This window comes from Anser cygnoides, chromosome 1 (assembly GCF_040182565.1).
Source record: "Anser cygnoides isolate HZ-2024a breed goose chromosome 1, Taihu_goose_T2T_genome, whole genome shotgun sequence".
In the NCBI taxonomy this organism is placed as follows: Eukaryota; Metazoa; Chordata; class Aves; order Anseriformes; family Anatidae; genus Anser; species Anser cygnoides.
Genome location: NC_089873.1, coordinates 209,360,350 through 209,387,063, shown reverse-complemented (window position 1 = coordinate 209,387,063; position 26,714 = coordinate 209,360,350). Strand labels below are relative to the sequence as shown.

Here is a 26,714-nt window from a genome sequence, read left to right as displayed (position 1 = left end):
CAGGGCAGAAGCCAGTCTGTAGACACTGCCAGAGAGGAGCAGGATTTCTGAGCATGCATTTCGGGGCTGTACCCGAGGCAAGGCTCGGGAGGCCTCCCAGGTCCTTACAATTCCAGCTGAGGGGTCAGACGAGGGTGCTGAGGTGAGGGTTACGTGAAGAATCACATCGCTGCCGTTTTCCCCACACCCTGGGCTCCGCCTTCCCAGCCAGTCTGGCCGCAGCACATCAATCTCAATTGCGCTAACACTTTTATGCTCCCCTCCTGTTTGCAGCTAAGCTGATGAAGCCGAGATGTAGAGGTGACCTCTCTAATTAACACCCAGGCAACCTGCCCTGAGCTCTGTAATCCTAGACAGGCCCCGGGAAGAGGTTGGAGCTGGCTTCCTCACCGAGTGCAGGAGTCAGCACGAGTGCTGGAGCCATACGTGCTGATGTTGGGCTGACAGGGTACAAGGAGATGCCCTAGGAGCCTCCAGCACATGTCCTAGAAGCGTTTCTTGCAGAATAACTCACTCTGTAAAAACATCCCCATTGGAAATGGGGAGAAAAATCCCAAATAATGAGTTCTCTTGGGGTGAGCGTGTTGGAATCGTGGCTCCTGGAGCAGGGGGGTGAAGGGACTGTTGGGCCACGTGGCCGACGTGGCAAATGGTCCTCAGCCCTTCTGCAACCTCTTTCTTTCCTTGAAATGCAACAGATGCGAGTGGCCAACCTCCTGGTGGGTGTTGGAGGTGGCTTGGTCAGAAATATATTGAAGAAAATGAGTAAACCCCTGGGGAAATACATCCTTTTGGAGCCACTGGCTACTCAGCTCAGTGTCTTGTGTCGCAGGGGATCCTCTGGGTCATCTTCAGCCCCACCTTCTTCCAGGAGCTTTGCTCTACGTGCACGACAGCAAGGATTTGGGCAAGGAGGACAACCCAAAAGTGCTACCTGAGGGTCACCACGTGGAAGGACAAAGTCTCTGATGCCAGGTAGTGCTTGATATATCTCCAAATGATTTGAAGCAGAAGGATGCCGCTATCAAGCAAGAGTTTGGACTCAGTTATGCCAGCATACATCCAAAGTTGGCATCTGCTGATGATCCGCCAGCAGCTCTGCCTTCGTCAGCTCTCCGTGTGCTTTTGGGAGCTGCTGGAAATGGCATCCTCAGACATCTGTCTGCTCAGAGCTGAAGGCAGAGATGGCAAGGGGAAAAAAAAAAAATCACAACTGTATGTTTTTTGGCTCTGGGGTGAAGAGACTCGGCAGGAAAATTGCCTAAAAAGCTCTTGGCAGGACCGTTTGGAGTCAGCGTTTGTTGGGACCGCTTCTGACCTGCCATGAAAAGAGCAGTGGTGCCGTTTGCTCCTTTCCTTCCTCTGCTCCAAGGAACGTGGGCTTGCTGGCAAGCCGCTTGTTTTCCAGACTGTCTTGTTTCTCAGCGTGGAAAACCCCATGGAAAAACCAAGGAAGGTCATTGCCTGGAGCCCTCCTCTAACGCCGTCTGCTCCCCTGCAGAGGTCCATCCCTGCCAAAGTCCTGGAGGGTTTGTGGCCAGGAGATGGCATTGGCTTCCCGGCAAGCCCAATCCTGCTGCTTATGCCGTGAGAAACCCCAGCAAGGTGGTTCATCAGCCGTTATCTGCTGATATCCTGAGGCTGTGGCAGAGGGCAGCACCCCATCACCACCGCTGACCACGGCAGGAAGATGGAGATTTGCCGTGGCTGTCGCTCAGCCCCCTGCTACTTCGAAATCCATCAACTTATGGCTGGAAGAAAGGCTCGGAGATGTGGGGGGTTCTCTCCCCTTTTAGGAAGACGGCTGTTTGAAAGCCCAGGCATAAAGGGCTGGGCTGGGCTGGCACGTTTGAGCTTAATACTGCAGCACATCCCTAAATGGGGCTTTGCAACGCCACCTTTTTTTTCAGCACTTGGACTTTTTCCTCCTGAGGCGGCTTATTCGTACGCAGGCGAGCACTTGCTCAGGAGATCAGATCGATGCCGGGTAGGAAAGCTGATAGAGCAAGCCCAGCTCTCCTCTGATCACACCCTGCTCAGCAAAAAGGCTGCTCAGACAGCCAGGGCACGGGGCTGGGGACCTGAGCCTGGTTCCCCACGCTTGTGTGACATGGTTTCATCCCCGAGGATTTGGGATCTAGGGTGAGAGTAAATGCTCCAGCAGCCCCATGCTGGATTTGTGCTACGTGAGTCGCCCTCTGTAAATATACCCACACACTCCTTTCCCTTGGGGTTGTTCCCCAGGCAGATAACCTTCCCTCTCTTTACCTGGTCAGTGTTTTCAGTCTCTTAGCATCTCCCTCTCACCTGCACCACCAATTCTACCCTCCGATATCCAGCACGAGTTCACGTCTTCATCGCTCTCCAGCAGCTTCTTGCTGCTCGACTTTTGCTTAATAGCAGGCGGCCCGTTACAAAGCTCCCTTGATTTGTGACCGTGTCGAGGTAAGCACCGATAGGGACAATTAAGAGCTGAACACAGTGGTGTGGATTTCCCGGCAGAGATCCCAATTAGCACCAGCTTGTTGCCAGCCAGTGCCACCAGAACTCACGGCCAATGCCTTCGGTGGGGCAGCGGGGCAGGGGGTGGGTTTTCTTAGGGTTTTCTGTGTATTGTGGCTTCTACCTTTCACTTTTTGCAGAAAGAACAGGGAAAAAATCATCTTTTTGACATGGATCCGTGGAAGGAAAGGTCCCTTCTGGCCTGGCACTGAAGACCTGGCCGTCGTGGTTCTGCTTTCCCATGGAGGGCCACGCAGTAAGTACGAGGTTTGTTGGCTCCCACTCCCTCCAGGTCATACGTGCCCAGTTTACTGCTTTTCCTACCCCTGCTGAGCACCTCCCCAGCCACCACAGCAGCATCTTCATGGGAGAAGCATCGCCAAACTCAGTCCCAAACCAGACTTGATTTAGGCTTCACTTCTCCATCGTGGGCAAGGACAGCAATCTGGCCTCAAACCCCAGAGCTGCCTGTGCCAAAAAGCAAGAGGAGCTGCTGTAGTTTCCCTTTTTTGCTACCAACCCTTCGGTCCCGGTGACCCCCATAAATAAAGCAGCTAATTAACGCCCTTCTCCTCCCACCAGGGATTGACTGTGACCTTGAACGACCTTGCTTAATTCAACTTTCTCGACCAGCTATTTTCGACAGCGAATAATTTAACGTCCTTGTGACCCCGGCCTTGTCTCTCTCCTGCCAACTGGCTCTGCAGTGTCAACCAACAGCAATAAATAAATACATATCTGCAGAGGGACCTAAATGACTCCCATTACTGGAGCATCTGAAGGCCTGCTTAAATAAATCAAGTGAGGAGGAGATTATGCTGCAATCATGTGGAGAGGGAAAAAGAGAGAATACATTACTGGTATTCCAGAGGCTGCGAGCGGCGTTGTCAAATTCGGAAGGATGCTGCTTAATCCAAGTGCTCCTGGGCCGTTGGAGGAGTCGTGTTGGTGCCTTCAGAGAGGAGAAGATGCTCGGCTTGCCCTCACCAGCTCCTGCACTGGGGCTGGGGCCCGCAGAAGCCTCTCCCTGCTTTTTTTGTAGGGTGAAAATGAGGATAAGGGTGCCAGCCGCCTGCCCCTGCGACTGTTTTCTCCTTTTTCTCCCCCAGATGTGCCCCTGGGGCAGGGGGGAGCAGGAGCCCTGACCCACCTCCCACCCCGGGGTGGGCAGACCCTTGCCCTCACCCACCCCAGGACCACAGGGTGCGCGACAACCTGTTCCCAGGAGGGCAGAAAACATCATTAATCAGCCTGCTTTGGGATCCCACAGGGGACAACACGATGCCTTCGCGTGTTGAAGGAACCACCGGCTGCAGTTTGCCTTTTCCTTATTCCTCCTTTAATTACAGGCCCCGATTTTAAAGCCTGGGCATTTCTTCCTTCCCCCTTGTGCATCCCTCACCTTGCCCCTATCGCCACGGCCTCGTGCATTGGCATTAATTGTATTATATATATATGTTAATTGTATTTACATCATTTTCCTTCCCCTGCTGAGGCTGAAATTGAAAACGCAGCCGAACCTGCAGCGAGCTCGGGGTGGCGACGAGAGCGGGCTCCTCGTCCCTGGGGGGAGAAGGGAGCGCTTGGGGACCCTAATTCATCACAGGAGCTTTTCCCTAAAGCTTTCCAGCCTGTTAACAGAATAAAAACCCAGCTCCTGTTGCTGACTTGTCCCAGGAGAGTCCCTCTTTTCTTTTTTTTTTTTTTTTTTTCTTCTCCTTGCTCTTCTGTTGCTGCTCCTTCATTCCTTCCCTTCGTTTGGTGCTGTACAATATCCCCTGGTCCCCATATCCCCATACCCCTACTTATCCCCAACCCTATAACCCCTTAACCTAACCCCACAGTTAATATTGGAGTGTCCCTCACCAATTAAAACTGATGGGTGCCAATTAAAGCACATCGCAAATCAGGATGGGCTCCGTGATCTCCCTGCCCTGTTTTTAGGGCCATTACTGAAGATGTGGGGCTTGGGGTTGGAGGCGTACATAGGGCCTTCTCCATGTAAGGGTACCTTACAAACCTTCAGAAATAGCTTTCACCATTCTTTATTTTTATTTTTAATCCTTTTGCTGCTGAGTTTTGCACCACGCTGGGGGGGATGGTTCAGTGCTGTGCACAGCTCGGGAACTAATATGGGATCCTAAATATGATTTTTTTCCCCCCATTTTTTTCCCTGTGCAATTTTTGTTGGGGTAAAGGAAGGAAATGGCACGGAACGGGGTCACTGCGCTGACCTGGTTCTGAGCACAGCCAGACGACGGCAGCCCCCAGGCCTGCAGGGCAGAAAGGGAAAGGAGGAGGAGGAGAACGTGAACAAATGGGGAGGAGAACAGGAGCAAATGGCTTTTGCTGAAGGAGAAAACACCACACGTGTGGAACCAGAGGCTCTGGCAAGCAAATGAGGTAGCTGTAACACAAATGCTGCACGGTTTGAGTTCATAATGAAATTACTGTGAAATTAACAGGAAAATAAAAAGAACCCAAATATGGAAAGGCCAGAATTCCCTGTGTTTACAACTCTTGTCTTGAATGGGTCTCCCCTTTTTGCCCTAAGTTACAGCTCACCCCGCAAGTGCCTCCGTGCCACCTCGGAGCCCCCAGGACAAACCCATAAAGCCCCCCCCCAGCTCCTTTCCCCTGTGGGGCCGTGATTTGGGATGGGGTGTATTTATTTTCCCCATTTTGTGGTGTAGCCACATGCACGTTTCCCACTATGGGGTCACAGCCGGGGGGGGGCTGCCTGGTCCCCAGGGCACAGAGGGGTCACCAAGCGCCACCACCAGGCTCCGAGCCCCCTCCTCGCTGCCTCAGTTTCCCTCCTGCAAAACCGAGCAGGGGCTCCGGGGCTGGAAAACACAGCTCCTTCAGCATGATCCCTGACCTGGGGGGGGTCACGTACCCTAATCCCACACCGCCCTGTGCCTGGGTGACCCTGGTGTGGGTGACCCAGCCCCTCGGGACCCCCACCCCAGCACCCAGCGCGCCCCCAGCACCCATCCCCGCTCCCCCTTCCCATCTCCAGCTTCACCCTCGCCCCATTCCCGCAACCACCAGCCACCAGCCGGCAAGCCCAGCTCCCGACCAGTCCGTCCCAGTAAAGGGAAGGCTCCTTTCCCCAGTTCCCCGCTGCCCGATCCCGGGGCCCCAGCGCAGGCGCGGCCGCTGCCCGCCCCGTCGGGGCGGCGCTTGGGGACGCGGAGCGCTGCGGGCGGCGGAGCGCGATCGTGCACCGGGCACCGGGCACCGAGCACCGAGCAGGTAAAGATGAACCCCGGGACAACCTGGGGGGGCTTCTCCTTGCCCCCCCACGGCTGTCACCCCCACCTTAGGGCCGCAGCTCGGAGCCCAGCCCCGGGGAGCTGCCGCCCCCTCGGGGGATGCTCCGGGCACCTGTGACTTTGGGAAGGGTGCTGGGGGGGTGGTGCGGTGCTGGGGGGTGAGGGAGGGATTTATTTTTTTGGGGGGGGGGGGATTAAGCCACGCACCCCCTCTTTGAGAGGAGCATCCCGCTGTCCGTGCCGGTAGCAAGCAGTGTTGGTAAAGCGCTGGGGGAGGCTGAGATTTTGGAGGGGGTGCTGCAAGTTTTGGGGTGCCCGAAAGTTGGGGAGCGGGCGGGCGAAGCCCCGCAGCTGCTCCCCTCGCTGCCTGCTGCCGACACAAACTTTGAGCAGCGAGGCCTCGCCGCTGGCTGGAGAGCAGGATTTCTGCGCCGGGAAAAAAAAATAATTAAAAAACGGAGGTTTCAGTATTGTGCTTTGTTCCGTTTTTTGGGACAGACCCAAAGGCTTTTAGGAAGTCGCGTGGAAAGTTAGGGCGAGAGAGCTCGGGCAGCCCAGGCTGCCGGGATGAAGGGAACTGATGTTCCCCGGCTTTCCGAGCAGGGATTTGAGCCTGGGTTTCCCGTATCCCATTGGCAGGAGGCACAATCCCTTTCTCCCGGCCCTGAAAATGCTGTCTGGGAGCTGAGGAGCCAGCCTGGTGCTTGCAGGCGGCGAGCATCCCATCAGGGCTCAGGCTCTGGTCCCGCGCCTCCTGCCCCGCTCGCTGCCCCGCAGATCCACTCGCGCTTGCATTTATTGCCGATAATTTATTGCCAAATACTTATTACTGATCATTTATTACCAGTCCCCGTCATGTCACTGGATGCGGATGCTGCGCTAGCTCCAAATTTGGTGGGGAGCAGGCAGATGGCAAACGCAGGGCGGTGAGCGCGGAGGGAAGGAGGATGCTCTTCAATCCTCCGGCTGCTTTGGTTGCTGCATCCAGCAAGGACCATGCTGCAGTTTTTCCCCTCTATCCACTCCCACGTCTTGCCCCGGCTGCTGGTTTCCCCTCCTGAGCTCAGCCTGGTGGCAGCATCGCTGAGGATCGAGGCTTTCCCCTTCCCAAACCGAGCTCATCCACTGCTGGTCCCTCCCCAGCAGGGACTGGAGGGTTTTAGGGAGAGGAGACGCTACAGGTCTCCTCCATCTGGCCCCATGTAGTGTTTGGGGAGGTGGCTCTGCTGGGGGGTTAGGGGAGGTGGTACAGGGCAGATATTTGGGGGATGAATTATGTGGACAGAGCAGAAATGGGGGCTCGGGGCTGCTTCGGTGCAAGGAGGGGAGTGAGGTGTTGGTGGGACAAGGGTGGGAAGAGCAAACGTGGTGGTGGCAGGTGCTGGGGTCGGGGTTAGCTCAGCCTGGAGCAGGGCTGCGAGGCTGGCCGAGATGTTGTATGGAGGCTGTAAAAGCCCAGGAAAGGCAGAGAAGGGATGTGACTGCTGCTAAGGACATCCAAGGGGTGAAAACGGGGAGCTATTTGATCTGGAGGATGGGGCTGGAACTGAGAAAAATGGGGGGGGGGGGAATTCATCCCTGGGCAGCTGAGACTGGGAGACTTCTCCAGAGGCTTGGTGGTGGCTTCCTATCGGGGACGGGCTGGAGAGCGAGAACCAGGGCACCAGGGCTGGTCAGGGTAGCCTCCTTGATTATGCCTCAAAAAAATAAAAAGAAAAAAAAAGAAAGAAAAAAAAAGAAAAAATAAATCCAGCTCTCCCATGCCTGCTTGCTGCACAGATTAATAACAAAGCATCGATGCTTTAAGAAGGCTTTGGATCTTAAGATCCAAGAGCAGATTTAGGCAGTGTTTGTGCTCGAGGACGGTGATGCTAAGAATGGGTGCATCCTCTAAAGCTGCTCATGCTTGTGAACTCATCACCAGACGTTTCTGGTTGGTCCGGAGGTGCCAAAAGCCCTTTCCTGACTCAGTCCAAGCGGGCTCGCGTGAGAAGGCTGCAGCTGTGACTTGAGGGCTGGGGTCATGGGGCTGGGCCCCCTGCTCGGGGTGGCCCTGCTGGAGCAGGGCTGGCACCACAGGGACCCGCAGCTGCCCGACACCACCAGCCACGCGGGGATTTGGGATCCTGGGGTTCTGGGATCAGGCCCCTTCCCTCCTCCTCCTTGCAAGCCCCTAGAGATGGCAGCTCCTTGGCCCCTGGGGAGGTGTCTGCTGCTCCTTTGCCCATGCAGTGCAGGTGGGACACATTTGGGCACCGTTTATTTGCTGGTATCTTCAGGGCTGAGCCTTCACCCGCTCTTCTGAGCCTCCTGTGGAGCACAAAACCTCAGTAACAGGTTTTCCTTGGCATGCTTCCTGTGTGGGTCCAGGTGATGCCCCTCCACCTCCTGCGTCCCCAGAGGCAGCAGCACGGATGGGGCCCGGCGCATGGCTCCGGCTCTGCTCGCTTCCAGCTGATTACCCAGGGAGAAAGGGCCGAGCTCGGCCCATAAAATGGGCACAAACCCATTGCCTTCATCAGGGCTGCTCTGATTTGCACCAGCCGGGTGGCTGGCTGGCTGCAACGTTAACCCTTCCCCTGCTCTCGGGTCTCCCCCCAGCACCTCGGAGCCTTTCCATCCTTGGGTTGCTTGTGCTAAATGGGCTCGCGGGGTGGGACAAAACCCCGCTTTGGTGCCTCAGCGTAGGGGTAGCTCCTTGAGGGTCCAGTGGAAATGGTGCCATCGAGCTTTTTACCTTCTCTAGGAAAATAAAACCTTTCTTCTCCACGCTCAGCAGCGCAGTTGCGGAGCTTCGTGCTTCGGGGCTGTGCCGGCGATGCGGCAGATGCAGATCCTTGCTGGTAGCCCAGGGTTTTGGAGCTTGTAGGGCAGGGATCTGGCTCCTCTGAGCCTCATCCAGCCCTTCTGAGGGGGCTGGACCTGCTCGCACACCCCGTGGGCAGCTTTCATGTTCTCGACGGGGTATGGCCCAGTTCAGCACTGCTTTGACATATTTTACCTTAAAATACTCTCCAGCACGGAAAAAAAGCTCCTTGCCCCTCGGTTTGCCCTTGGAAGGGGACGGACGGGTGTCAGTCCTTCTGAGCTGTCCGAGCTGCTCCATTTCCCCTACTCACATAGAAAAGAAGGAAGCGTGCCTGTTTGGTTGGGTTTTTATTTTTTTTATTTATTTTTTTTTGCAAGCCACACCTTGGTAAGCGAGAGCTTCCCACCGAGTATTGGCAGGCTGGCAGCTCCCGAAGCCCTGCAGAGCCGGTCCTGCCACCTGGCCGAGCTTGCCCAAACACTGCAAGGATCGCTCCGGGGTGGTTCCTGGGGTGAAAACAAAGGGAAATCTCGCACGGATAAAAGATGAAGCCGCCAACCCTCCTTGTGCAAGCCGCCAGGTGCCCGCTGTTGCGTCGGATGGGGCCAACCCCGCAGCTCTTTGCGCGGGGTGAGTTATTGCATCTGCAGCCAACAGCGGGTTTCTTGCTGGGAAGCGAAGCTCTTCCAAGGATTTCAAGGACTTCCAGCAGCATAAAGGGACTCTGGGAGGGTTCATTGGTTGGGAGATCTAGGTTTTACTCCGCCCAGATGGATATCAGTGCTCTGTTGGTGGCCCATGGCCAGGGGAGCCAAGCGCCGTGTCCCCGCAGCCTCCTTTTCTAGCCCCTGTGCCTGATGTCCCACATTTGGTGATGCAGTGCCGCTAAAAGTGGCATTTTCCCCTGGATTTGCCCCCGGGCTCGGCCCATCAGTGCTCCCGTGGCATTTCCCTGCTGGATCTGTGGGAGGAGGCGGGGGCTTCGTCCCCGTCCCAGCGGCTGAAGAGCCGGGGGGCTTCAGGGGAGGAGAAATCCTCCTCCAGAAGGAGCTGGACGGATGGCTCCTTTCTATCCGGTCTGTGTAGGGTCTCTCCTGGTGATGCTGTTGATGGTGACAGCCTCTGGGGGATGTCCATGGGGGTGGACGCTCTCAGAGGGGTGAGGATTTGGGATTTCACCTCCACGCAGGAGGTGGGACTCGCAGCTTGAGGAGCAGGGGCTCGGGCTCCCCCTTTCTGCTCGTGGTTTCTGCTGAGAAGCCAAAGCGACCGAGGATGAGTGCTGCACGTGGGCTGAAGACCCTACAAAAGGCTGTGTCCTCTTGGTGCATGGAGATGTCCTGCATTTTGGGGAGGTCGCTGTGCCTTGTAGAAAGGCTTGGTCCTTCCCTGAGTATTTCTGCTGTGCACAAAGAGCTGAAGGCACCTCCACAGCAGGAGGAATCTTGTCCTTGCCCCAAGAGGAGCCACAGAGAGAAGAGCTCACTAAAAACAGGAAGGAAAACAGAGGTGAAATCAAAACGATGGGGCTAAATCCGAGGCAGATTTGCTGGCCCGGCCTGAGGGTTTTGCAGCCAAGGGGAATGCCCTTCTGCAGTCAGACAGTGCCCAGCTGCGCCCTGGGGTTTGGGGACTTGTAGGATGGGGCTCAGGAAAGGGCTCCCGAGAGGATTAAGACCCTATGGAAGGGGAAAAACAAAAAGAGGGGCACCAAGGGGGCGGAAGGCAAGGAGCAGAGTGCCTCGGTGCTTCTGTTCTGGGGCTGATCCCGTAGCACCCGCCTGCCTCCCTCCAGCTCCGGTGGAGCAGCTGCAGCCCCGTTATCTCTCCTGCTTCTCGGGCACGCGTCTCTGCATCTCTCGGAGTTCAATTGCTTTAATTATCCCGGAGGCTGCAGAAGCAATTGAAGGCTGAGCATTTGCATGGAGACGTGCCGCATTTTATCTGTGCTTAATGATGGGTTTTCTGAATGAATTTCCCGAAACCTCTTCAAGAAGCCTCTCTGCGACCCGGAACGCCCAAGCACGAGGCTGTCTGCGCTGCCTCAGGCAATGCCCCGTGACTCCTCTGTCCTTCCCTCTGCGGAGATATAACGGGGGCGCAGGTCTGCCCTTGGACCACGGTTTTGTCCAGCTGGCAAGAAAATCGGTGTGAGTGTATTGTAGCGGTGCACGGCGTCCAGGGGAGTCAGTGTGACCAGATTTCCAAGAGCCTGGTCCAGACGTTCAATTAGAAGCCCTGAATAAATAATAGAAATACGTGTCCAGTCCGGCCCTACAAAGGCAACATCCTTTTATTGACTTATTTTTGAATGAATGGTGATCAAAAGGGATGCGGAAAAGGGATGCTCCTATAACCTCATGGAGTGGGCAGCGTGTGGCCAGCACTATGCATATGGGGTGATGGCCGTTGTGTCTTCTTGGGCTGAGGATGCTCCACGTGGCCCCGGAGGAGCTCCCTGACCTCGGCAGGGTTTTGTTGGGAAGTGCCAGGACTCGTGGGCGAGCTCAGATGCGACCTTTCCCTTCCTCGCGGTGCTGCTTGTAATCATTAACCAGGGTCACAGCTCGGTGCTGGGGCTTAGCGAGGTGATCGCTATCTCCACGGGCTGGGCACTGGCAAAGCTCATGAATTCATCTTTCAGTGCTTGTCCCACAGCCTTACCTGGTCCCCAAGGGTTTTTAACCCCGCTGTGGCACAGGACACAACCCTGACATGTGTCGGCAGTGGTAAGGCTGGCTGCTGGGGACATGTGGCCTTGGTGGGGCACCCAAAACTGAGCTCCTCTGTCCTCCCCAGCCCACGAGTGGGTCGGGGTGAGCTGCACCCCGAGCAGTGAATGTCTCCTGCTCCTTTCTCCATCCCTCAGCCAAGGCTGGCAGCCTGGGCACGTTGGCCTCCCTCTGCCCACTGCTTTTGGGTCTGTCCTTCTGCCATCTCTTGCTTTCCTTCCGCCGCCCTCCCTGCTAGTCCTGCCTCTCCATAGGCCCTTGCGCTTGCAGCCCAGCAGGGGATGCTGCCACCGGCTTTGCTTTGTGCCAGGATGCCTTCAGACAGACGTCCTGATCCCATCTGCCCTTAAAGTCCGCGATGAGCAGAAGCGTTGGGCTGGCCGGGGCCACAGAAGCATCTCTGGCCAGAGGCAGAGCTCAGCCGTGGCAGCTCAGCGAGCTGGGGCTGAGATAGGAGCTCCAGCAACGGGTTAACGGGTCGGGGCATCCCCGGATGGTTATTTGTAGGAACCGGGCAGGGTGTGACGGCCAGGAGCTGGGATAACTCACAATGGGACTGCCTTTCCTCATTCCTGTCCAGGTGAGTCACCGCTTGCAAAGCGGCAGCTGCAGGGAGAGAGGGCAGCCCTGCACTGCTGAGCACCCTAATAACCTGCTGGCACCGGGGTGGAAAAACACGTGTTTGTGGGTGGCTGCCCTGACCCGTTAACCCCAGGTTTTACTATTAAAACCAGGCCTGGAAGCTGCAGCTCTGTGTAAACACATCGGTGGGTTCTCAGCGAGGTGCACGGGGGTGGAGCTGGGTCCCTGCCCCGCTCCTGCCAGCGCCTGGCATTGCCCTGTGTGCTCCCCTTCTGCAAAGCTCTCCGAGACCCGCAGAGCTTACTGCCTAACAGCTGGATATAACCATAAAAACCTCAAGGAAAATGTAATCTTTCATTAAAAAGAACATTTGCAGCAAAGGCAGGGAAGGTGCCGGGGCCACCCATCCTAGCACAACGGGATGCTTCTTCCCACTCCCACCTGGAGATTTCATCGGGGACCATTTGCCTTATTTATGTGCTTGCAAAAAGCTGGGTTTATTCACTCCAAAAGGACAGCCCTGAATCCCATCAGGATTTTTTGGAGAGACTAAATTCACTCCGTCCACACCAAGTTTTTTGGGGCTAGCTTCTCCCTATGTGGGCACATACAATTAACCCTCTGGCCAAAAGGTGCTGTGCTCAGGGTTGCGGATCTAGACCCCAGCTGTGCTGCTGACAAAAGCCAGAACTGGATAAAATATCATTAAGAGTAAAAAGGGTTGCTTTATCTTTAGCCTGGGGGAGCTTTCAGCTGTTAGATGAGAACGGAGAAACTTTTTTACCCCTAGATAATGGCCAGAAAGGGACATCCAACCTTCCGTTCTTCAACAGCTTTGTTTCAACGAGTAACAGCTGTAAATTCTCAGTAATTTGCATTTTAGCTAAAGCACCTACTTAAAAAAGATGCCCAACTGCTCAGGAACATCTGGAGATGAAGAACCTTCGGCTTCCCATGGGAATTATTAGCTCCCTGGTTAACCGCTGTCAGTTTGCGAAGAGATGATGTCTGATGTTCTCTGATTTTCGCCGGTGTGGCTTCGCCTCCCGGTCCCTGCGGGCACGGCGGGTGCGGGCAGGATGCTCTGCGGTCCTGCTGGCTCTGGGCCACGCCGCTTGGAGTCCAGCAGAGCGACGGCAGGCGGCCCCGTGGGAACGGGAAAGGGCTTTGGGATCGCGGCTCGGACCTGCTGCCAGCCCCGCTGCCGGTCCCGATGGCCCTTAAATGGGACTGAGACTTTGTAGCCTGAAGCTTGAGGCTTTTTTGGTTGTAGAAGCATTGGCTAGGAGGTGTGCAGTGCTTATCTCACCTTTAGTATAGAAAAGGATCCATGGTTTGATTGTTTCTTTTGCGGGTTGTAGGAAACGTGTGCATAAAGCTGTCCTTGCGTCGGCAGCGTTTCCTCTGCAGGACTGGACTTTTTTGTTGGCAGGAGGGTGAGCAACCCCAGTGCTGTCCCATCCCAAAGTTTCGTGTCAATAGAAACACCCCAGGAGGCAAAATAAATATTTAAATAAACATTTTAGCCAGAGCCTGGCTGCCCATAACTTCACCTGGTTGGGACTTGGGCAGCCAAAAGCCTGGTCCCCACCTCGTCTTCTCCTTGACCGATCCCACACCTTTGCAATGTGATATCAGAAATACCTCCTGCTCAGCGAGGACGCAGATCCCGTCCCCTGAGAGCAAATTGTTTAGTCTGACTCGGAGGCAGACAAATAAAAGCTGTAGGATCTGCAAGCAAGGAGCCCTTTGGTCCTGGCCGGGGAGCAGCCTTGCGATAACGTGGATGCGGCGAGCCCATGCCAGCTGCTTGTGGCACGGAGGCTCCGGGCTGGAAGGGAAGGAGGAGAAATTGGTTTCAGAGAGAGGAAGGAAGAGCCTTTCAGCAAGTATTTGGTCCTGGCCAGCACTGGCACTGTCATTACTTATCCCCCTTGCAGTGATCGCTACCAGCTGGCCGGAGCTCCACGCCTGGGCGATGCTGGGGGTGGAAGGGGGAGTCCACAGCAGCCCTGAGTCATGCCTTTGGCTCCTTCCTCGAATCACATAGTTTCCTGCTTAACTGCTTCGTGACTGAACCGAGGTCGGGCTCAGACCAGTTTCCAAAGTTTCAGCTCTGCAAAGAAGGTCAGGAGTGCAGATTTCGCTCCCTAACCAAACACACAAATGCGTGCGCTTGTAGGTTTGCGAATTTAGGCATGAAAACACCCAGTTCCCCTGCTCCTGGAGCATCCCAGCTTCGTGCAAGAAGGCAAAAAGTAATTAGGCAGCCCTTGAGCATGTTAATGTCGCAGATCTGAGGTTCAGTCTGGTAAGCATGAAATGCTGCAAATTAAAAACAGTAATGAATTTTAACACTGCCCCGAGAACATCCTTCTCCCTCCCCCCTTGCTTTTGATTATTCTGCAGGGTTTGTAAAAGATCCTGAGCAGTATCTTTTATCATTTAGCTTGGCTTTTCCTTTGCAGCTCAAATCCGTTTCCACCCTGTCGGCCAAGGGGGGCAGTCACCCCGAGGCGGGACAGCAGGGCAAGGAGTCAGCCCTCTTCTCCCAAGTGAATCTGGGTGGCAGAAAAGCTGGGGGTCCTTGGCCACGAGGGCTAGGATAAGGGGACGGACATCTCCCAGGGCTTCTCACGGAAGTCAGCACTGCAAGGGTCCTTGGAAAACGTAGCTCCAAGCTGCGGTTGCAGAGCAATTTTATGGAAGAGCAGCCAAGTGCCAGCCCTTGGCCACGGGACAGGCTGCGGAGCGGCGTCCAGCATCACCTGCATCAAACCCACAGCTCCTACCTTAACTCGAGCGTGGCTCTCCGAAAGCCACCAGACCTCCTTCTGCTGCAGGCTCTCTTTCTAAATCTCACAAGTTCTTCCTGCACAGCATCTCATGGAAATGTCCTTTCCAAGGGCAGCATCCTTCCCTCCCAGCCCGAAGTTTTCGTGCAGAAGGTGGCTGCCAACCATCCCCTCCTGGGGCTGCTGCTTTGCTTGTGTCTTTCTACAGCGGTGAGTGCTGTCACTGCCAAAGTCCTGCCTGGTTGTCACTCAAAAGGAGCTCATTCATTGTTGGGATGTCCCCCAGGGAGGTCATGTTTTCTCCTGTCTCATCCCCTTCTTCTTCTGGAGACCTGGAAGCTAACTCGTGTCCTGGCCCTCTTAGCAGCCTGGGTGTAGGTTTTGTCTTCTGCGTGCGTTCCCTGGCTGCTCAGTGAGGCTGTCTGCTCTTCTGAAAGAGTAAATCTGGTGTACTATTGAGCTCTTGATACTGGGCCATTTATTTTAAGGCTTTTCTAAGGGCAGGTGATGCATCTGGGTCTCTTTGTAGCACCTGGGAACCTGTCCTGAAAGCAAGGAGAAACTCCCATCAGCATCACTAGGAGCCCTTTAACCACAGCACCCCACTGCTCTGCTGGGCTGCAATCAAAGGCTTTTGTGTGAATTAATGCCTTTTTTTAACCAACCCCATGCAGCCAAGTCCTAGCCTTGGTCTCCAAATACAGCAGGTCATGCAGTGCACCAGAGGCAGAGCTGGGACTCCTCTCCCTGTCTTTGGCCCATAAAATAAGATGTTATAAACTACAAAATCCCAAATCCATAGTCCTGTAGGATCGTCACTAAATGCTCGCTATGTCTGCATCAGGGTAGGTGGGCCGTTGGCTGGGTGGGAAAGCACCACCAGCTGCTTTAGCATCCACTCCTCAGTAGCAGGGAACCACCACTAAGGGGGATATTTGGGGTTCACTTAGGCCATGGATGATGAGCACTTGTGCTACTAATTAGGCTGATAAATAATTAAAACCTATGCTTTGCTCTTTGGCTTCGCAGAGGTGAAGTGGTTTTGTCTTGCCCAGGCGAGAGGAGGCTGGCTGGGTGGGGGATGCTCTCAGAGGATTTCTCTGATCAGCAAGGGCATTGGTTTAGGCTCACTAATTGTCACGGTTTCAACAGAACATCCCATTTTGAGGAGAAAGACAGCTCATTCATGGATAAATATGGGGTACCGATAGGGAAGTAGCTTTGGAAGGAGGTCTGTGATTTAGCAGAGGGGAGCAACGGAGAGGTCCCCCTTCCCTTGGGCCTGCTGCGGGGCCAAGGTGACTTGACCTGTGGGGTGGACGGATGAAAACAGGAGCAAAGGGGTTGGTACCCAATGACCAAGCCACAGGGATGTTGGGGTGATGATGGAGAGGAGCTGCTCTCTCTCAGAGGCATTTGGGCCGTGTTTTCCTGCTGTCTTCTGGATTGCTAGATTCATCTCTCTGCCCTAGAAGCTAGACGCTTGTCAAGACAGAATAATTAATCCAAAAACACATGGTACGCTGCCAAGAGGCTGTTTTTAATTAAAAACAGACCCGATCAAATCTACTGAGAAACTGGCGTCTGTGATGGAACCGTGAATTGTGTGTGTGTGTAATTGGGGGCTACATGGCGGGGGCAGAAGGTGATTCTTGAAGCACTGGCTCTGCACTCATTGCTGCTTTTCGAGCAGATACATGACCATTGCTTGATGGCAACAGAGGGATGTTTCCTGAAGTCTTTGAAGGGTGCAACCAGGATTCTTAAAGTTTGATATTAACATTGAAGTTCCCTCTGCATAACAGTGGGCTGAGAATGGGATCCATGTTGGCAAAGTCCAGGGTAGGTGTTCAGCCACCATAAAACATGCTCATATCCAGCTCGCTGGGGACATCTTCAACAGCCCCACAGGATGCATTTTTCCCAAATAGGTTATCACTTAACTAAAAGGCAGGTTGTCATCTCCTTTGGTGGTGGTGGTGTTTTGGTGGTGTTTGGCCAGCTCTGGGGGAAGTGGGAGTCCCATATCCAGTAAGGTGCACTTGATCTTAGTCATCACTTTTTGGTCTCCAGCCACGACTTTTTGGTCCAGGTGTTGTGGAGTAGGAGTGTGTGTCCCTGGCCAGACCCTACACATCTCACTCCCACTTTGCTTGTCCTCCCAGGGCCGCTGGGGAAGGATGTTTTCCTCGGTGAAGCCGTACGAGAACCAGCGCTACGCCTCCCTGAAGAAGGAGTGCCTGCGGCGGAAGCAGCTCTTTGAGGACCCTCTCTTCCCCGCCAACGATGACTCGCTCTTCTACAAGTCAAGGATCCAGGGCATCCAGTGGAAGCGGCCAAAAGTAAGTGTGCCTGTCCCCTTGTCCCATAACGCTGCCTTCCGCCACCCCTGCTCTCAGGGACTCCCCAAAACTCAACCTTCACCAAGGGTTCCCCACCAAGCACAGTGCTAAGCCCCAGCCTTGATGTCCTATCCCCAGCAAGGTTTATTTGCCCAGGCTCAGCAGCATGAGCGTCTTTGAGCAGACCTGTAGCACCCAGCACCAGTCTGTTCTGCCCCCAGTGAGCCCCAGGAGCAAAGGAGTCTTCTTGGCTTTTCTGTGACTCAGTTTCCCCATGCATAAAACAGAGAGATGCTTTGCAGCCTGACTGCCGGATGACGCTGTGAAGGCTGGTGGCTCTGGCAGAGCAATGAAGTATCTTTGAATATTTTTCCTCAGCCAAGAAATGGGAAAGAAAATAGTCTATGGGTAAGAGAGGTGTTTTAGGGTTCTTTGGGAGGTGGGATTTGGGGGCTGAGTGTAATGATGATGAGTCCTCACTCCAGCCTTGACCTAGTGGTGAGCTGCTCAGCTTAACTCTTCGCCTGGCAGTGCCAAAATTCTGGAGGGGAAAGGGATGTGCAGGTCTGGACCCACAGTGACAATTGTAGGGGCACAATCTTAATCCATCCCTCCTCTCCTGACCAAAACCATGCCACTGCTGCTCACGCAGGGCCCACATCCGTCTGTGTGTCCTCTGCAAAAGGTCCTCCGTGTGTCCTTGCTGCTGGGGGGAGTCCAGCGAAGGGCCACAGAAATGATGAAGGACTGGAGCAGCTCTCCTAGGAGGAGAGCTGGGACCCTACGGCCTAGAGAAGAGAAGGCTCAGGGAGGATGTTATCAATGTGTATAAATATCTGCAAGGCCGGAGCCAGGCTCTGCTCAGGGGTGCCCGGGGCCAGGCCCAGAGGCCCCGGGCCCAGCCTGGAGCCCAGGAGGTGCCCTGTGCCCCTCAGGAAGCACTGCTGGGCTGGGCGGGTGCCGGAGCCCTGGCACAGGCTGCCCAGAGAGGGGCTGGGGGCTCCTCCTTGGGGATCTCCAGCAGCCGCCTGGACGTGGGGCTGGGCCCCCTGCTCGGGGTGGCCCTGCTGGAGCAGGGCTGGCACCACAGGGACCCGCAGCTGCCCGACACCACCAGCCACACGGGGTCCTGGGATCTGCTGAGAGGTGACCATGAGGGCCACTTCTCCAACTACCATGAAGTAGGGGACCCAGGAGTTGCTACAACTGGGTCTGAGGAGAGGCCATATTGCAGCACCTGACACACCTGGTTCCCCTTCCTTGCCTGCGGCCTCGCTGCTCATTTTTGCTTGCAGACATCTCATGGTGGCAGGGCCGCCCGATGAGCTGTTGACCTCCTCGCCCCCGCAGCAGCCCGAAATATCAGCTGGCCTTCCACGAGACAGTGCCGTGTCTGTCTGAGTGAGGGCAGTCACATGGCGGGGGGACAAAAAGGCTTTGTGTGACGGGAGGAGCTGGCTTCTTTCATGTGGCAGGCCAGGCTGAGCCCCCAGGCAGGCTCCTTGTAGAAGAACTTGCTTCCCTCTGCTCTGCCCTGGGCTCTTCCACTCCAGCTCTGCCTGGACATGGGGTTTCTGCAAGGTTCTGTGTGCATTTTAGCTTATTCCCCTGGAAAAGATGCTCTGTGCACAGCTGCCTTCTGAAGATAGGGCCACCATGATTTGGTCTCATGGAGACAACATGGAATCACAGAAGCATTCGGGTTGGAAAAGATCTCTAAGACCATCTCATCGAGCCTTTAATCTAGTCCTAAAGTCTACCAGTAACCCATGCTACTAAGTTCTACATCCACACATTTCTTGACTCCAGGGATGGTGACTCGGACTGAATCAGGAATCGTCTTGCAGGTAACAAGAGATAGCAGATGGGTGATGCCCAAGACTTTCTAAACAACTTTCTTTGGGACTAAAGGGTAGGGAAATATTTGACACTCACCCTTGCTGGCTTGCATTCACAATTGTTAATTCAGCCCCACATCTTCTCACACGTTAATTCCACCCCACGTCTGATGGCAGAGGGCTGGGTGCTGGTGTAGGTGGCCAAAGGACGTTTGCTCATCTTCTGCTGAGCATCTGTCTCCGAGCTTGCTGCTGGAGCCACGGATGTCTGTGGATATTCAGGATTTATCATGCACAGACTTGCTGGTGCATCTTTTTAGGGAGAATGGAGACCTTTTCTGAATGGGTGGCCCAACTCTTCTCCCCCTGGTTTTCTGGCTATCAGCTCACTTGCAGCTCTTGGTGGCCAGGCTCGTAGCACCCTTGGTGAGGGAGACGTGAGCTCAGCCAGCAAGGTATGAGGCAGTGGTGCCTCCTTCATTGCCTTTGCACCAGATGAAGGGAATTTCACAAAAAAAGTTTGAAGCCCACACTGAGAAATCTCAATGTCTCCTTGATTTCTTTGTCTGGCAGGATCAGAACAGACTAGCTGCCCTGACCACAAAGTTGGCATTAAAAACTAAAGAATTTGGGCTCACATCTGCTCTGGCTACTGCTGAAGTTTCCAGAAGCCTCTTTCTCTAAAGCACTTCTCCAGTTTTTTCCTTGCAGTTGTCCATGTAGGGAAAAGTGACTGAGTTTTGTGGGGAGAAGAACTGCTTTGTGCCAAGCAATGCAAAGTGACGTTCCTAATTACTGGTCCCAATTCTGCCCGAATTCATACTCCTTTGTAAAGGAGACAGCCCAGCAAAAGGGGCCAGCATCTTCTGTATGAAGGCAAACTCAATGTGTCTGGGTGTCAGGGATCCTGATACTGATCTTGCTGCTTTGCGGGACAACTGGGAGAAGGTGTAAGAAACTGCACAAATGCCACGGCAAAAAATCCCACTTTGCTCTGAAACAACTTGACACCCACTGTAATGGGTCTTGCTGCCTGCCCAGCATGAAGGGAGGGTTGGAAGGGACTGGGTAGAGCCCTCACAAAGAAACCGATGGGTTTCTCCAATTCAGTGCAGCATTTAGTAGGGTCCAAAATGTCCACGAAGCTCAAATCGACTGCCTTGCTTGTGCAGTGATTGCGCAGAATGGTTATTAAGCACCAAAAAGTCCTTCCAGTATCCTCTTTCTATTGCAACCAGCAAATCCTTCATTGGGCAATCCTTTTTTTATTCTTGTTTAGAAAACAAGCAGAGTACTTTGGAGACTTCCTGACCCAGAAATGGAGTCCAGCAGTCGCTGGGACGCTGCCTGCAGGCAGGGGATGCTGTGTGTGCACCTCTGTTATCTCCCAGGGCCGTGGCCATGGTTTGTTTTGGAGAGTTTCGGCTACAGCTGTACGACAAAGCGCAAGAGCTCACCATGCCCCGGGCTTTGCTGTGAAAGCAGAGTGGGTGGAGAGTGGGAACAAAAAGCGTCAGCTGTTAAAAACAACTGTTTGCTTTCGCAGAAAGGGTGGTACTTACAATCTATGCAGAAAAGCGCTACGCAGGAGCCACGGTTTTCACTCCTGTGTGAAAAGTAACTACTGAACTCGCTGGGAATCAGCTTTGACAGGGGCAGGATCTCATTCCCATGTATTTAGACGGCGCTCGTAGGGATCTCAACAGCCCATTGTGTGTGCATGTGCCTTCCTTCCCAGCACCCAGGCCCGCCCTCATCCTTTCTGCTCCTCCGTCTGCTCCCGAAGCCTGGGGCTGCTTTGGCCAAAAAAAAGCAATCCCTGCACTGCTCTTCCTCTCGCGTGGGGCTCTCGTGGGCAGGGGGAAACGGGGAGGTTTTGCTGGAGCAGCTGGTGAATAGCCCGTCCAGATCGGGCTGAGATTTGCTTCCATTTCCTCCCACATCTGGCCTTGCAGAGTTTCCTGGAAGGGGCTTAGCCTGCTTCTCCCCAGCGGGGCATCCTCCCTCCCTCCCTGCTCCCCCTGGCCTCCAGCCCTGCTGAGGACGCCAGCTCTGTGCACAGCTGGGAGAGCCTCGAGTCAGGCTTTGGCTTCAGACATCTTCGTCTTCCAGCACAGAAATTAGCCAGAAAGCTAATTGCTCGAGTGTGGAGGGGAAAGGGAAGGTGTACCGGGAAGGGGATCCCAAAGAGCTCTGATTTTGTGCAGCCATTTAAAAATGGGACTGACTGCTCGTTGCTGAGCCAAAGCTGATGTTGGAGCTGGCTAGGGCAGCATCAGGGGTTCCTTTTTTATTTTTATTTTTTATTTTTTGGCAGAAAACTTGGCTGTTGCATTAGAAATCTAACTCCCTGGTTTGGGCTGAGCACAGATCCCAGTGCTTACAGCTCCTCCTCCCCTTGCTCTGAAGGCGAGGGAGATGTCTGTAATTCGGGCATGTGGTGCCCGATTTGAGTTTTGCACTCCTCGTTTGAGACATGGATGCTGCAGTGCAGAACAGGAGCAGCCGTTTGTCTGTGCATCCAGTGAGATAAATCGGGTTTTTGGGAGCCAGGGAAACTGCCGGCCTCTGCTCCCTGGGCACTGACATCGGGATACGTGGGAATGGCACAGAGCTGCGCCAGGGGAGGCTCAACCTGGACATCAGGAAAAGTTTCTTTACCGTGAGGGTGCTCAAACACTGGCACAGGCTCTTGCTAAACTGCAATACTATTGAGCACAGGCAATATCATTTGGAGGGGAAAAGCTGAGAGTCAGGTTAATTTGGGGGGGTTCAGGTGTTTTGGGAAGGGTTGCGTGCAGCTGGAGCTCGGACAGCGGCAGGGCCGGGGCATTTTCAGTCCTGCTTTGGCACTGGGGAGAGATGCTCTCATTCACAGCCCTTTTTTATTCTTACGTTTTTTTTTCCAGCCAGACAAGAGAAATCTTGTTTTATAAATTAGGAAACAACCATTTTTTCAGTAGCTACTTCTGTGTCAGTCTGGTGTATATCTTGCCTGACTTGCGTATAGGGCTTTTGTCTGTTTTATCCATTGTCTCCTGAATTCAATGCTACTGCGTTTGGATGAGGAGGAGATGCTGCAGGAGGGAAGAGCATCCCTCAGATCCCCTTCTTCCCTGCGTTATTAAGTACTTAGCTCCTTTTTGCTGCTGAGTGAGGGTTACACAATGCGTCCCTGCGGGCTTTTCCTGAAATGGGAAAGGAGTCAATGAACTAATTCACTAAAAGCAGGAGAGGCACTTGCCTGCCCGCAAGTTTCTGCATTAAAAGGTCTTTCCCCCAGCGTACAGCACAGGCTGGGAAGCTGGCAAAAGCACAAGGGTGGCGATAAGGGGAAGGCAGGGGTTAAGCTCTTGCAGTGCTTCACTCCAAGAGCTCACCCGAAGTGGTGGCTTGGGGTGCATGGAGGCCACTAAAAGGCAATGCTCGGAGCACGAACCCTCTGGCCCCCTGTATCCCTCTGGGTCCCTCTCCGGCCAGAAATACTAACCCCAGGCACCAGTGCTCAAAGGACGTCTCTGCTCAGCTTTCTGCAGCTTTACAGTCTGTCTCATTCGGTTTCGGTCCTGCCTGAAGGATGGTGGGGATGCTCACTGCCACTGGGCAGATGAAGGGACTGTCTCCTCTCACTGGGAGTCTGTCATCTGTCTGCAGTCCATCAGGGGAGCCGGAGTCCTTCCAGATCTTTGCGCTTCTCAGCTTAGGGATTTATGAGCTGCTCGCCTGTTCATTTATCTGCTGCGTGTTGTAAAGCCAGGAGCTGCTTGCCAGTCTGGTTGCTCCTCGCCAGCAAAAGGTTTGGTCACCTTTTAATGCAATCTCTGCGCTTACCTCCTTTTTTTAAGCTGTAAGTCAGCGCCGTTCACTGATTCCGCCGAGGCAGGCTGAGATCATTTTTGCTGTTATTTATGATGAAGAGCTCTCAGTTCTCACCGAACTCGATGCTGACCCTGGACCCGTTCCAGCAGATCTCACCACATCCTCCCGCGGTGCCGGGCTCTGCACAAACACGCTCCCCCTCTCCGCCCCCGTGCTAAGCTGCCCGGCATGGGCAGCGCTCGATAAGAAAGCAGCCAGCGAGTCTGCTCCTTCCTCGGCCTCAGAAGGACACAGTCATAAACGCAAAAACGACGGTAAAATCAGTAGATTAGATTCATCGCCTGCATTTTAATGCAATTGCATGCCTGCAGAAGCTAGACGTTATCGTAGCTGTGATGGAGAAGAGGACGGTAGCAGAGGGTGGCACGGAAAGGAGCCCTGGGGATCTGCTGCCCTCTCTGAGCTCCCCGGGAGGGAATGGTGCAAATCCTCGCAGATTTGGTTCTGGGGAGCACGAAAAGCATGCTCGGTCTGTGGAGCAGGTACGGAGCTGGCTGTGCCCTGGGTAATCCCAAGCTTTTTATCTCGGTGCAAGCTCGGAGGTGCTGCCCTGCTGGTGAGCCATGGGAGAAGGGGACCTTGTTCGCTGAGCTCTCGAGGCCTCATCCAGCCTGGTTTCTGGTGGTTGGAGGCAGCTAAGGCAGGTGGCTCTCCTTGCAAGAGGACAGGGAGATTTTCTGGGGAGGTTTTGTAGCTAAACACCGTCCTGGAGCACCAGGGTGTGGAGGAGCATGACTGTTCCCACCCAGCCTGCCTCCGCCAGCATCACGAGCCCTTCTAGGCGACAGCTTCAGTGCAGATGCCAATTCATCTCCCCTTCGTCCTCCTCCCAGCTTCCATCCATGCATGAAACACCTCAAATTAACAGCCCTCGGTGCCTTGCTGGCGGCTGATAAGGCAGCTTCAGAGCTGGATGCCAGAGTTCATCTCGATTGTGTGTTTCCAAAGCCAGGCAGATGCTAAGGGAAAGCAAAGCCACTCGGCACTGATGCTGTGCTCTGAGGACAACCCTTGCCCCATTGCTGTCCTCCTCGAGGGTAATTCGGTGCTCACAGCCTCTCCACAAGCTGCTGATGCTCCTCTGAGCATCCTCAGAGGGAACAGGGCTTCAGGGGGCTCCATCTCCAGGTCCTGCTGACCCAAGTGCCTTTCACTGAAGCCCTTGCAAAGTAGCTTGGTCCAGCACGGTGCCGCCTCTTGCAGAAGGAAAATAAAACACTGGGTGCGGCAAAACTGACATCAGCTGCTGCCGTAAGTGATTAAAGAAAGAAACAAATAAAAGGAAGCATGGGAGGGAGGATGAAACCCCGCAGCTGGAGCAGAGAAGGAGCCGTTTCCTTGGTCTGGCAGAAGCCAGAGGGACCTGCAGGCAACGTGCCGGCTGAATTTCTGCACAGCGAGAGGTCACGGGACTTCCTCGAATGAACTTCCCATTGAACTAAAGCAGAGCCGCTTCCTCTGAGCACCAGCCAGTTTTATTTAAAGCACTTCCAGGAGAGGAAAATACACCACAGCTCGGGGTCGCTTGGTGTAAAGGCCAGTCCCCACCTCCGGGTTTCAATCTGTGAGTGTGAGAAGTGGGTTGGCTCCAGCAGACACCCCCTGGGTCTTGTGTGTGCTGAGAAAATCACGCTTCTGCATTTCCGTTCTGTTTTAAATCATGGAAACCCTGTAATGCATCTGTGGTCGGTGCAGAGGGATACATAAGCCTGTGAAGACGCAGGTACAAACCCTCTCTCCATCATCTCTCCTTCTTGCCTTGCTCAGTGCACCCTGGACTCTTGGATCCAGGAGCATCGAGGGGTTGACCAGGGATGAAAAAAAGCATCTAGCATCTGTCTCTGTCAACACCCCAGGGCAAGGGCTTGTCCTTTCCTTGCTGCCAAAGGACTGACGCCGTCTGACTGATTTGTGCAGAGGACTGAGGTCTCCAAGTCGTCCCTTTTTAAAATAAAACCCCAACGCAATTTGACAGTAAGTGGCACGGCACCGTTTCTGCTCTGATATACATTATTTATCACAGAGACTCTGCAAACGCTGCCCCAGAGCCCTGCAAGGATTAAAACAGTGAAATGTCTAGTGCAGGGAAGCTTGGTTGGGTGGAATTTTTGTCCTAAGTGAAGGTACCAAGCACAAGGCAGTCCTTTAGACCTGTGTGAAACACTGTCACGGGGGGTGGGCTGCTTGGGATGGAGCTGCCCACCCATTCCCACGCCCATCCTTCCCCACCTGCATTCTGGCGCACCACCACATGCAGTTTTGGGGCTTGGTGCCTGATCTCCGCCAAACGAAGCGTCTCATATCTCCATATTTCTGGGTCTTTGGCAAGACCGATGGAGTTACACCAGAATTACTGATGGAAAATGTAAACAGATGGGAGAAACCAGCTAAAAGTCTAACCACAGGCAGGATCAGCTTGTTTACAGCCCGTGTAAACCTTGGCGTGAGGCTGGGTGGAGGCTCATCCATCACCAGGAGAGCTTGGCCAAGATCTTGTCTTGGGGCTGCTGATGGTGTACTCATATCGCTTCAAAGTCTCATCTGGAAATGCTTTGGATTGTCTGCACTGGGAATATCGAGCAGCTCGGGAGGAAAACCCTGATGTTGCTGGGCAGAGATGAGGGGTTTGCTGGGGTTTGGCAGCCCTGTGAACTCTCCTCGTTTCATGACCTGGCTGTGGCCTCACAGGAAGGTCTCTGCTGAGTCACTTGGGTCATTAAACACAGTCCGTGTTTCTGGAGGATGGCTTTCACATAAAGCAGGTTTCTGTGTTTGCAGAGCTACACCCAGAGGATGAATAACCAGAATAGGTGTGGGCTAGAAATCACTTCTTTAAATAGCTTAAACTCGCGATAACCTCTTCGTCATCATCGCCTTGATTAGTGATTAATTTGGACTGTGGTGGGATCAAGCCCTGCTCTTGGATCAAGGTGTTGTAAAAATGACACAGCCACAAACCACGGGGCAGTTCCTAGCCCTGGGACGGTGTGGCCCAAGCAGGCGTGGGAGGTGTCCCTGCTGAAATGTAGCTAAGAGGTTTTGATCTGGGAAGGTTTTGATCATGTCCAGGAAGGACATGGACGTGCTCGAGCGAGTCCAGAGAAGGGCGACCAAGCTGGTGAGGGGTCTGGAGAACAAGTCTTACGAGGAGCGGCTGAGGGAGCTGGGCTTGTTCAGCCTGGAGAAGAGGAGGCTCAGGGGCGACCTCATCTCTCTCTACAGTTACCTGAAAGGAGGCTGTAGAGAGGTGGGGGTTGGTCTATTCTCCCACGTGCCTAGTGACAGGACGAGGGGGAATGGGCTAAAGTTGCGACAGGGGAGTTTTAGGTTGGATGTTAGGAAGTACTTCTTTACCGAAAGGGTTATTAAGCATTGGAACGGGCTGCCCAGGGAGGTGGTGGAGTCACCATCCCTGGAGGTCTTTAAAAGACGTTTAGATGTAGAGCTTAGGGATATGGTTTAGTGGAGTACTTAGTGTTAGGTCGGAGGTTGGACTCGATGATCTTGAGGTCTCTTCCAACCTAGAGAAATCTGTGAATCTGTGAATCTGTGAATCTGAGATATGCACGGCGGAGGGCGGAGGTAATTTTCCTTTGCAGCTTTGGGTTCTCTCTTTTTCCATCTCTTGGCTCTTAAGGTAATTAAAATTAAAAAAAAAAAAAAACAAAAACAACTGCATGATTTAAATTGTGTTTTAGAAATTGGGTTTCTGTGAGCACCTACAACTGGGATTCAGGCAGGACAGGGTTGGGCAGACACATGTGCCAAACAAGAATTATGTCCCTTGGAGGCAGAAATGATGCAGCTGAGCTCGCCCCAGGATTTCACAATAGCTTTGGAACAAGTGGGCCTTTTTGGATTGTTCTTCCCCAAATCTTGTGTTTTCTCACAGCAAAGCTTGCTTGAATTGCTTCGTTCCTCCCACCAGCACGTCCCACCACTGTGTCCTTCATGGTG

General features: G+C 54.0%; 1 protein-coding gene across 1 annotated transcript in view; it reads left to right on the top strand.

Moving 5' to 3' along the window:
• The first annotated feature begins 5,657 nt into the window (after window positions 1-5,657).
• Window positions 5,658-26,714, top strand: part of CAPN5 (calpain 5) — a 47,043-nt gene continuing 25,986 nt past the window's right edge. The window contains exons 1-2 of the mRNA XM_048051057.2: window positions 5,658-5,760; window positions 16,864-17,040. Coding sequence (XP_047907014.2) covers window positions 16,879-17,040 — 162 coding nt within the window. The 5' untranslated portion in view covers window positions 5,658-5,760; window positions 16,864-16,878. The remainder of the gene's footprint in view (window positions 5,761-16,863; window positions 17,041-26,714) is intronic.